The following is a 13,120-nucleotide window of genomic DNA, read 5'->3' as shown; positions in this document are numbered from 1 at the left end:
AGAGAGCGATGAGCTTTAATTATCAATTCCAGCTTGATTGTTAGTTATGGCTGCTTGGAGGTTGCACTGCGGAGCTGTTTACAGACATAAAGCATCTCGGTTTATGGCCTTTCGCTTAGTGTTGTTTATCTTTTGGCTCTTGTTCTCAAACAGCCTCGGAAGAAGGACCCGACTGGGACCACACTCTTCGCCTCCATAGTCCGTAAAGGGAGTCTCATCCCGAGATATGGCGGAGTGAATTACACCGGTTTGGAGGTAAGGATCCGGCCCTTTTCTGTCCCAAAAAAAAAGATCTTAACATGTTATGGATTATGGCCTAAACATTGTCTGCATTTGAGCCCCCAAACCGATAGGTTTAGCTGACAAGAACAGTGGTCTCAGCCCATCCATTTGCAAGGCTAAATATTTCATGAGATTTCTTTTTTCCTGCCGCGGCACGACAGATGTGCCCACAAAGCCACATTTTAATATCAATTTCTATTAATCATTTAGAAGAGGGGGATATATTAAAGCCCCCGTCCGTCTTTTCTCCACGTCAAGCCAACCACTTTCTAAGAAAATTAAGGACGCTGTCCATTTCTTACGTATATATTGAGGATGGATCCACACTGCTATATGATGCATTATATTCTCAATGTAGAACCATATTACACAATCCAATAATTTTGGGGAGATTTCGAGGGGACGTTGAGAACCCCGCCACACATGCAAAGGAAATGCCACCTAAAAGGGCCCGGTTAGTAGCCAGCTACAATAAATCACTACTGACTGAGAGGTTATGAGTTCGAAGATAATCCGGGTTGGATTGAGCACCCAACTGTTAAATAGCCTAGCTTGTTGTTTACCTAAGTTGCATTTGTCAAGTAGGAAATTTAGGTATCGCTTTATGCGGGGAGGCTAATTTATGGAATTTACGACGCCATAAAAAAATGTCCAGCAGCGTGCGAAAAGGAATGAGGAAGTACTCCATTAAGGACTCGGTGTCACAGTAAATGACGAAGCAGCAGCTCCCCCTGTGGCCGGAATTGAACATACCCTCCTGAAGCCGGAATCTGGAAAATGTTAAATTGTCTCTGTGTCTGTATCTGTCAAGTAGGAAATCTAGGTACCGCTTTATGCAGGGAGGCGAATTTATCGAATTTATGACACCATAAAAAAAAAACGCCCAGCAGCGTGCGAAAAAGAATGGGGAAGTACTCCATCAAGGACTCGGTGTCACAGTGGATGATGAAGCAGCAGCGCCCCCTGTGGCTGGAATCGAGCATACCCTCCTGAAGCCGGAATCTGGAAAATGTTAAATTGCCTCTGTGTCTGTATGTCGTATGTCTAATGGCACTGAATGTTTGCCATGTAGATGTACATTGTGATCCGCTCTGACTTCCCTTCGGGGTGAGAAGGGCGGAATATAAATACCGTAAATAAGATAAATAATAAATAATAAAACTCCGGGCTTCGAACCCAAGGAACAAGGAAATTACACTGTAAGCTCTTTTCCTTGTTTTCGCCAAACCAAGGAAGGAATCAATAGCCAGGCTGGCGGTGGCATAAGGAGGCTTGGAAGAATCGATCTTTCTGAATTCCAATACAAACGAACCTGATCTTCGGCTCCTGTAATAATGGGCAGAGCTGGATTTCATTATCTGCCTGAGCTTTGACTTCGTGAATATTTTCCGTGCTTGGAAAGCAGATCAGGATACAATTATGAAGTCATATTTTGAAAGAAAACACATTCAAGATTCCATCTCTTTCGGAGAAAAATATCCATTGCAATTCAAATCATCCAGCAGGTTCTCTTAACGTGAAGCAAACACCAAGAAGATGGCAATAAATTGGTGGATCTACACTTAGGGTAGAGTTAATGCAGTTTGACACCACTTTAGCTGTTGCGCAAGGCTATGGAATCCTGAGAGTTGTAGTTTTACAAATGTTGGGTATCATCATGTGTGGATGCAATTATTGCTTTCTGGGGTGTCACCAGGTCTTATTTTCTCTCTGCTTCCAGGTTTTCTTGAAAGGCATCAACGAGCCTTTGGCACAAACGGATGGTTCTATCGTTGCCACGGCCAGAATCGTGAACAACCTCAAAGCTTATGCGTGAGTATAGACAACCTTCAACAAAGCACAAGATCTCCACTCAACACTGAACATGTAAAGGTATAGATACATGCACCGGACTAACATTATACTGTATTTCCTTCCTGAAGAAAGGAGATGAATTCTCGGCCGTTAGATGCTCCTCCTGTTCCGTTGACTGTGGTCAACTTCCCAGATCCCACGATGGAGGATTTCGACGTCCCACGGGTCAACAATCACGGCTATCCTCAGGTACCAAATAATGATGATGATGATGATGATGATGATAATAATAATAATAATAATAATAACCTGCTTTGATTGAAGTCAAAAATCAGAAACTCCTCAAAGCACAGCAGACAAAAAACCAGTACAAGAAAGCCGCACTACAAACTAGAGCTGACAGCTGGCACAACAAAACATTGCATGGAAAGTTCCTTGACAAAATTGAAGGAAAAGCTGACAAGGATAAGACCTGGCTCTGGCTCACGAATGGGACCCTGAAGAAGGAGACAGAAGGCCTGATCCTTGCAGCCCAGGAGCAAGCCATCAGAACAAATGCAATTAAGGCCAAGATTGAAAAATTAGCTGATGACCCAAAATGCAGACTGTGCAAGGAAGCTGACGAAACTATTGATCATATCCTCAGCTGCTGTAAGAAAATTGCACAGACAGACTACAAACAGAGGCACAACTATGTGGCCCAAATGATTCATTGGAACTTATGCCTCAAGTACCACCTCCCTGCAGTAAAGAACTGGTGGGATCACAAACCTGCAAAGGTTGTGGAAAATGAGCACGCAAAGATACTGTGGGACTTCCGAATCCAGACTGACAAAGTTCTGGAACACAACACACCAGACATCACAGTTGTGGAAAAGAACAAGGTTTGGATCATTGATGTTGCCATCCCAGGTGACAGTCGCATTGACGAAAAACAACAGGAAAAACTCAGCCGCTCTCAGGACCTCAAGATTAAACTTCAAAGACTCTGGCAGAAACCAGTGCAGGTGGTCCCGGTGGTGATGGGCACACTGCGTGCCGTGCCAAAAGATCTCAGCCGGCATTTGGAAACAATAGACATTGACAAAATCACGATCTGCCAACTGCAAAAGGCCACCCTGCTGGGATCTGCACGCATCATCCGAAAATACATCACACAGTCCTAGACACTTGGGAAGTGTTCGACTTGTGATTCTGTGATACGAAATCCAGCATGTCTATCTTGTTTGCTGTGTCATACAACGTCGTTGTGTCAATAATAATAATAATAATAATAATAATAATAATAATAATAATACATCCCACAGTCCTAGACACTTGGGAAGTGTTTGACTTGTGATTTTGTGATACGAAATCCAGCATGTCTATCTTGTTTGCTGTGTCATACAATAATAATAATAATAATAATAATAATAATAATAATAATAATAATAATAATACATCACACAGTCCTAGACACTTGGGAAGTGTCCGACTTGTGATTTTGTGATACGAAATCCAGCATGTCTATCTTGTTTGCTGTGTCATACAATACAATAATAATAATAATAATAATAATAATAATACAGTCTTAGACACTTGGGAAGTGTTTGACTTGTGATTTTGTGATACGAAATCCAGCATGTTTATCTTGCTTGCTGTGTCATACAATCAAATAATAATAATAATAATAATAATAATAATAATACATCACACAGTCCTAGACACTTGGGAAGTGTCCGACTTGTGATTTTGTGATACGAAATCCAGCATATCTATCTTGTTTGCTGTGTCATACAATAATAATATAATGAAATAATAATAATAATAATAATAATAATAATAATAATAATAATAATAATACATCACACAGTCCTAGACACTTGGGAAGTGTCCGACTTGTGATTTTGTGATACGAAATCCAGCATGTCTATCTTGTTTGCTGTGTCATACAATACAATAATAATAATAATAATACTTTATTTTAAGTTTTACAGGAGTTAAACAAGATGATGGATCATACCCCAAAATAGCTCCATGGCCTTGACAATGCCTTCAAAGGGCAAAGTGAAATCTAGACCAAATCCATGGAACTGTCCTAAGTGCTGAAGGACATTGTCCCATCACCAGTAATGGTCCACATGGGATGGAAGTAGCCAACTACTTGTACGGTTGCCACTCCACGTTTGTGGCTATGGCTTTTGAGGCTTTGATTATCGTTGTGTGCATTCAAGTTGACCCGAAAGCAAGCCTAAAATACCTCCTTGTGAGATCCATGGAGGAAATCCCCATACTAGAGCTTCCATGCATCCCATGTGTTTGATAGCATTAAAGCTGTGCTGAAACCGTTCCCTAAAAACCCACTTTTGCTGGAAGGTTTTAACAAAACCAACAGGAAGAGAGTGAGCACTGGAGGAAAGGGAGATATTCTTTCATCCCAGCTGCCTCGCTTAAATCATTCATAACGCTAACTAGATTCGGGCGCGTTCCTTGCCAGCTCCAGCTGGCACTCTGCCTCACCAAAGAGCCATCAGCGGCATCAGAGAAGAAACCACCGTTTATAGGACTTGGCTAATATTTCACTCCCCCAAGAGAGCTATTTCTTCATAATGGAAGAGAATCAATTTTGGATGGTGTCTTCTTTCCTCTCGAGAGGAGGTAGGACTCCAGAAGATCTTGCCTGGGTTTGAAGACTGAATACCATCCCATGTAACTACCAATCCTGGGAGCTGCAGTTTGGTGAGCACTTTTCAGCAGAGGAAGACAAAGACCTTGTAAAACTACAACTCCCAGCATTCCGTGGCAATTCTACGTGGTGTCAAACTGCATTAGTACTACAGTGTACATCCACTCTGCAACAATCAACATATCATCCTAGGAGATAACTGTGTCGCATTCAGTGGGGCTTATATCTGTGTCATTATTATTATTATTATGAATTAGTCTCCTGTGTTAATATTGTATGTTTTATATCGATTTTAACTATTGTTTTTACTGTAATTGATGTTTTTATTGGATAGTTGTTTTATTGCTATGTTTTGATATTTGATTGTTTTCTCGGGCAAGGCCCCATGTAAGCCGCCCCAAGTCCCTTCGGGGAGATGGGAGAGGTATAAAAATAAAGTTATTATTATTATTATTATTATTATTATTATTATTATTATTATTATTATTATTGTTTTATTATGACACAGCAAACAAGATAGACATGCTGGATTTCGTATCACAAAATCACAAGTCGAACACTTCCCAAGTGTCTAGGACTGTGTGATGTATTATTATTATTATTATTATTATTATTATTATTATTATTGTTATGACACAGAAAACAAGATAGATATGCTGGATTTCGTTTCACAAAATCACAAGTCAAACACTTCCCAAGTGTCTAGGACTGTGTGATGTATTATTATTATTATTATTATTATTATTATTATTATTATTATTATTATTATTGTTATGACACAGCAAACAAGATAGATATGCTGGATTTCGTTTCACAAAATCACAAGTCGAACACTTCCCAAGTGTCTAGGACTGTGTGATGTATTATTATTATTATTATTATTATTATTATTATTATTATTATTGTTATGACACAGCAAACAAGATAGATATGCTGGATTTCGTTTCACAAAATCACAAGTCGAACACTTCCCAAGTGTCTAGGACTGTGTAATTTATTATTATTATTATTATTATTATTATTATTATTATTATTATTATTATTTTATTATGACACAGCAAACAAGATAGATGTGCTGGATTTTGTATCACAAAATCACAAGTAGGTGGAAGTGGGATACTTGGGAAGTGTTCGACTTGTGATTTTGTGATACGAAATCCAGCATATCTCTCTTGTTTGTTGTGTCATACAATAAAATAGAGTAAAATAAATGTAATAGTAGCAACAATAATAGAGAAAAATAATAAATGTAATAATACCAATAATAATAGAGAAAAATAATAAATGTACCATATATTCTCGAGTATAAGCTGACCCAAATATAAGCCAACCAGGACCCTCACCCGAGTATAAGCCGAGGGGGTCTTTTTCAGTCTTAAAAAAAGGGCTGAAAAACTAGGCTTATACTCGAGTATATACAGTATATTTATTTATTTATTTATTTATTTATTTACAACATTTATACCCCGCCCTTCTCACCCAAGGGGACTCAGGGCGGCTTACAAAAATTGGCAAAATTTAACGCCCAAGAAATACAATCATAAAAGCAAAAGTATACCTAGGATTTTGGAGTTGATTTTTTTGACTAGGATTTCTAGACTTATACATGACTATATAGGTCAGGGGTCCCCAAAGTAAGGCCCAGGGGCTGGATGAGGCCCTTGGAGGTCAGTTACCCAGCCCCTGACCCCAAACCTTGGTTCTAGGGTCACCTTCAATCTGAAACTATTTGAAGGTCCACAAGAAGAACAATCCTAATTAACTTGATCCTCCCCTCTCCCCTCTTTGAAAGAACCTTAGAAGACCTGCAGCCTTAAGAAAGCTCAGAACATTCTGAAAGACCCATTTAACCCGGAATATGCAGATAAAACAGACAGCTTTTATCCTAGAGCTGTAACGATATTGAACACCATTGTTTGGCAGTGATGTGGCACTGGGGGCTGTGCAGTGGTGGATGGGTGTGTTGTTTTTTTAATGTGTGCTGGGGAAAGCACTTAATTTTGTTGTACAATGACAATGAAGTCATTCTATTCCACTCAAATATGATATGCGCTGTGTACATAGGAATTTGATCATTATTTCTTCAAAGTACAATGCAGCCTCCCAACCGTCTGTGGGACCGTGAACTGGCCCTCTGCTTTAAAAGTCTGAGGATGCCTGGTATAGGGTATTACTTTTTAAGATGCCATAAGATTGTCCGTTCCATTCGGTGAAAAGACTAACACAGCCATGCCAGCATTCAGCAAATTCTGATTTTTGCGCGGCATCTTTTCTCTCCATGGATTCTCTGACGTAAGGTCAGACTAGTAGTTTCGCTAAAGCCCTTCCCGTAGTCTGATTAGGAGTACGGTTTCCCTCTGTTAATATATGTCAATTATATCTGTGTCAGAAAGTGAGATCTGGTCACGATCATTTTGAGACAAAGAGGTAAACTAGGAAAGCAGCCTTGCTTGAGACCAGCAAAGAGAAAAGGTCAGCTCTGCAAGATGCACGATCCTTTTCATACCAAACAGGTTGGAATAATGACCTACAAATTGATTCCTGCTGCCAAGAATAGCACAGCACTTTGAAGGAGATGAGAAAGGCGACGCAATGCAAATATCCCTCATCAGTAAAAGCAGCATAGCACACGACTCTCGGGTATTACCATTGTTGGGTTTGCCAAGGAATATGTTTCAAAATTAGACAATATCCTTTGCATTTAGAAGACCTCGGGTCCAAACCCTAAGAATATCCAGAAGTGATGGCTGAAGCAAGGAAAAACCCGAACCAAGTTCCTGCAGAGCTGTTGGCTTTCAGACCGGACATTACCAAGCTAACTGGATTCATGATTTAAAAAATAAAAATAAACACTACTAAAGAGACACTAAAGAGAAGATCTCTTTAGTGATTGAAGCATTCTCAAGGGCAACTCTAGAGTCAACTTTTGCTAGATGTTGACTCTAGAATCCTTATTATTATTATTATTATTATTATTATTATTATTATTGACACAACGACGTTGTATGACACAGCAAACAAGATAGATATGCTGGATTTCGAATCACAAAATCACAAGTCGAACACTTCCCAAGTGTCGAGGACTGTGTGATGTATTTTCGGGTGATGCGTGCAGATCCCAGTAAGGTGGCCTTTTGCAGTTGGCAGATCGTAATTTTGTCAATGTCTATTGTTTCCAAATGCCGGCTGAGATCTTTTGGCACGGCACCCAGTGTGCCCATCACCACTGGGACCACCTGCACTGGTTTCTGCCAGAGTCTTTGAAGTTCGATCTTGAGGTCCTGATAGCGGCTGAGTTTTTCCTGTTGTTTTTCGTCAATGCGACTGTCACCTGGGATGGCAACATCAATGATCCAAACCTTGTTCTTTTCCACAACTGTGATGTCTGGTGTGTTGTGTTCCAGAACTTTGTCAGTCTGGATTCGGAAGTCCCACAGTATCTTTGCGTGCTCATTCTCCAAGACCTTTGCAGGTTTGTGATCCCACCAGTTCTTTCCTGCTGGGAGGTGGTACTTGAGGCATAGGTTCCAATGAATCATTTGGGCCACATAGTTGTGCCTCTGTTTGTAGTCTGTCTGTGCAATTTTCTTACAGCAGCTGAGGATATGATCAATGGTTTCATCGGTTTCCTTGCACAGTCTGCACTTTGGGTCATCAGCTGATTTTTCGATCTTGGCCTTGATTGCATTTGTTCTGATGGCTTGCTCCTGGGCTGCAAGGATCAGGCCTTCTGTCTCCTTCTTCAGGGTCCCATTATTATTATTCTGGACAATCCCTTGGTCAGGAATTTTGAAATCCGAAGTCTGAAACCACTAGGTCATATCAATCAAATCCATGAATAATCATTGCTGGAAGACCTAAAGATTCAGAGGAATACTGTATTAATCTGTATTAATATATATTAATATATTAGTTAATATATTTAATATAGTTAATATATTAACTATATTAATAATATAGTTAATATATTAATACTAATCCATATTAATATTAATACAGTAGAGTCTCACTTATCCAAGCCTCGCTTATCCAAGCCTCTGGATTATCCAAGCCATTTTTGTAGTCAATGTTTTCAATATATCGTGATATTTTGGTGCTAAATTCGTAAATACAGTAATTACAACATAACATTACTGCGTATTGAACTACAAATTTCTGTCAAATTTGTTGTATAAAATGATGTTTTGGTGCTTAATTTGTAAAATCATAACCTAATTTGATGTTTAATAGGCTTCTCCTTAATCCCTCCTTATTATCCAAGATATTCGCTTCTGCAAGCTTCTGCCGGCCCGTTTAGCTTGGATAAGTGAGACTCTACTGTATATTATAATATAATATATTAATATAATAATGTATTATTACACAATATATAATTTATTATATTATATTATAACATCATATTATTATATTAATAATGATATCTGTGAAAGTAAAACCCATGAATATGGAGAGCCGAGTGTAATTCTTAAATTGCAGTCTCCAATGTGGCTTTTTCCTCCAAATAATACAATATGCCTAAAGGTAAAGGTAAAGGTTTCCGCCGATGTTAAGTCCAGTTGTGTCTGACTTTGGGGGTTGGTGCTCATCTCTATTTCTAAGCCGAAGAACCGGCGTTGTCCACAGACACCTTCAAGGTCATGTGGCCGGCATGACTGCATGGAGCGCCGTTACCTTCCCGCCTGAGCGGTACCTATTTATCTACTCACATTGGCATGTTTTCGAACTGCTAGGTTGGCAGGAGCTGGGGCTAACAGCGGGCACTCATTTCGCTCCCGGGTTTTGAACCTGGGACCTTTTGGTTTGCAAGTTCAGCAGCTCAGAGTTTTAACACACTGTGCCATCAGGGGCCCCTTTAATAAAATATATGTTAGCCCCAGCTTCTGTAGAAGCTTGGATAAGCGAGGCTTGGATAAGTGAGACTCTACTGTATATATAATATAATATAATATAATATAATATAATATAATATAATAATACACTATTATAAATTGTATATTATATATTACATGTAATATTACTAATAATATTACAATATAGTGGTATAGTGCAATATAGTAATATATAATGCTTATATTGTGCTGTACTAATAATATAATATATTGTATGTACATATAACTTGTAAGCCGCCATGAGTATTATACTCGAGTATATATGGTATGTAAACCTCACCTGCCTAGTTTCCAACAGACCTCACAATTTCTGCCATAGATGTGGGCGAAACGTCAGGAGAGAATGCTTCTGGAACATGGCCATACAGTTTGAAAAACTCACAGCAACCCAGTGATTCCGGCCGCGAAAGCCTTCGACTACACAATATTTATTTAGTTTCAATTTATTTAGAGAAAGGTGTTCATTGCCTCCTAATTGTCAACCCTGCATGTTGTGAATTTCGACCATCCCTTATTACTATTATTATTGGCAAAATGACTGGAGAAGAGAGACGGTTTCTGTGTTTCTTTGTTGAGCTGCAAGGATTGAGACTTCGGGTTGTTGCCTTGAAGGCCGTTGCTGTGGATATAGAGGTCAAGAGCGTTCCCCGGGTGAAGCTATGTGTTGGCTCATCACCTTCGATTATTCTGCCACCTCGGCATGGCCCTTACGCCTGTCATTCCTCATTAATATCTGCAGACAAGAGCTCCGGATTCGCCTTGGACGCAAAACCAAGGCTGACACATGCTTGGCATTCAAGGGCATCCACACCAAATGTAAACACGGCTGTCTCTCCAAGTCTTGGTTATGGGGCACGACACTCCCGCAGCCAAAGCTCAGTTACATCGGCTATTGTTTGGATTCAGAGCCTCGAAAATATCTTTCCATCACGGCCAGTTCTGGGTATTGCAACCCCCAAAAATGAACTTAATCATTGTGTAGGCATATTGTATTATTTGGAGGAAAAAGCCACGTTGGAGACTGCAATTTAAGCATTACACTCGGCTCTCCATATTCATGGGTTTAAACCAGGGGTCCCCAAACTAAGGCCCGGGGGCCGGATGCGGCCCTCCAAGGTAATTTACCTGGCCCTCGCCCTCATTTATAATATAATATTTTTATATCCGTTTTAATAATATAATATATTGTATATACATATAATACTGATAATAATATTATCATTTTATACAATACAATACTAACAATAATATCATATAATAATATTAATTATATGTTATATATTACATATAATATTACAGTATAGTGGTATAGTTCAATATAGTATAATGCCAATATTGTGCTATGCTAATAATATAATATATTGTATGTACATACAGCTGCTCTGAGTTCCCTTCGGGGTGAGAAGGGTGGGATATAAATGTAGTAAATAAATGTAGTAAATGAATAAATAAATAATTTTGGACTTAGGCTCGCCCAAAGTCTGAAATGACTTGAAGACACACAACAACAACAACAATCCTAATTAACCTGACTATCTCATTGGCCAGAAGCAGGCCCACACTTCCTATTGAAATCCTGATAGGTTTATTTTAGTTAAAATTATTTTCATTTTTAAATATTGTGTTGTTCTTTCATTGTTATTATTGTTGTTTTGCACTACATATAAGATATGTGCAGTGTACATAGGAATTGGTTCGGTTTTTTCCCCCAAATGATAATTCGGCCCCTCAACAGTCTGAAGGATTATGGACCGGCCCTCTGCTTTAAAAGTTTGAGGACCCCTGGTTTAAACTTTCACAGATTTGATTATTAATATAATAATATTTATATTATTACAGTAGAGTCTCACTTATCCAACATAAACGGGTTGGCAGAAGGTTGGATAAGCGGATATGTTGGATAATAAGGAGGGATTAAGGAAAAGCCTATTAAACATCAAATTAGGTTATGATTCTACAAATTAAGCACCAAAACATCATGTTATACAACAAGTTTGACAGAAAAAGTAGTTCAATATGCAGTAATGCTATGTAGTAATTACTGTATTTACGAATTTAGCACCAAAATTTCACGATGTATTGAAAACATTGACTACAAAAATGCGTTGGATAATCCAGAATGTTGGATAAGCGAGTGTTGGATAAGTGAGACTCTACTGTAATTATGTTTATATAATATATAGTAAAGATAAAGGTTTCCCCTGACATTAAGTCCAGTCGTGACCGACTCTGGGGGTTGGTGCTCATCTCCATTGCTAAGCCGAAGAGCCGGTGTTGTCCGTAGACACCTCCAAGGTCATGTGGCCAGCATGACTGCATGGAATGCCGTTACCTTCTCGCCAGAGTGGTACCTATTGATCTACTCACATTGGCATGTTTTCGAGTTGGTCACGACTGGACTTAACGCCAGGGGAAAACCTTTACCCTTTTTATACTAATACAGTAGAATCTCACTTATCCAAGCTAAACGGGCTGGCAGAATGTTGGATAAGTGAATATGTTGGATAATAAGGAGAGATTAAGAAAAAGCCTATTAAACATCAAAATTTTACAAATTAAGGGCTGAAAAACTAGGCTTATACGCGAGTATATGCAGTAATTGAAGTGTTTATTGATATGCTGACCTTATGTGCTTCCCTTCTTCCCATTGCTCAGCTTTCTAAAGCTGCCGGATCTCCGGAGAAGCCAACGTGGAACTCGACCTTCTTGTTCCAAGGAAGAGATGGAGCCACGGCCTTCTCGGATGACACCGCCTTGGTGATCGAATACTTCAAGTCACGTAGGACTTTCTCTTTGGCTGATAACATGGAGATACGTGTCTTTTTCCATAAGCAGTACAACTCTTGTATCCACAGAAGTTAGCCACCATTACCACATGGGCATCTTCTAGGTCCTTTAGATGATGCTTCCACTAGTGGGGCAATCATACACAAATTCTATGCTTCTTTGAATCCCACCCATGGGGAAAAAGTGGGATAGAAATGAAATAATAATAATAATAATAATAATAATAACCATCATACAGTCCTAGACACTTGGGAAGTGTTCGACTTGTGATTTTGTGATACGAGATTCAGCATATCTATCTTGTTTGCTGTGTCATACAATGTTGTTGTGCCAATAATTAATAATAATAATAATAATAATAATAATAATATACATCACACAATCCTAGACACTTGGGAAGTGTTCGACTTGTGATTTTGTGATACGAAATTCAGCATATCTATCTTGTTTGCTGTGTCATACAATGTTGTTGTGCCAATAATTAATAATAATAATAATAATAATAATAATAATATACATCACACAATCCTAGACATTGGGAAGTGTTCAACTTGTAAATTAGTGATACGAAATTCAGCATATATATCTTGTTTGCTGTGTCATACAATGTTGTTGTGTCAATAATTAATAATAATAATAATAATAATAATAATATACATCACACAGTCCTAGACACTTGGGAAGTGTTCGACTTGTGATTTTG

The 13,120-nt window shown here is 38.7% G+C and overlaps 1 protein-coding gene across 2 annotated transcripts in view; it reads left to right on the top strand.

Annotated features, from left to right (window-relative positions):
• Window positions 1–13,120, top strand: part of ccdc33 (coiled-coil domain containing 33) — a 137,648-nt gene that overhangs the window by 65,891 nt on the left and 58,637 nt on the right. For both annotated transcript variants that reach the window (XM_062963042.1, XM_062963041.1), the window contains exons 6-9: window positions 154–255; window positions 2,003–2,094; window positions 2,205–2,325; window positions 12,286–12,409. In XM_062963042.1, coding sequence (XP_062819112.1) covers window positions 154–255; window positions 2,003–2,094; window positions 2,205–2,325; window positions 12,286–12,409 — 439 coding nt within the window. The remainder of the gene's footprint in view (window positions 1–153; window positions 256–2,002; window positions 2,095–2,204; window positions 2,326–12,285; window positions 12,410–13,120) is intronic.

This window comes from Anolis carolinensis, unplaced genomic scaffold (genome assembly GCF_035594765.1).
Source record: "Anolis carolinensis isolate JA03-04 unplaced genomic scaffold, rAnoCar3.1.pri scaffold_11, whole genome shotgun sequence".
NCBI classification, from domain to species: Eukaryota; Metazoa; Chordata; class Lepidosauria; order Squamata; family Dactyloidae; genus Anolis; species Anolis carolinensis.
The sequence above is the reverse complement of the archived record's forward strand: the minus strand, read 5'-3'. Positions and strand labels throughout refer to the sequence as shown.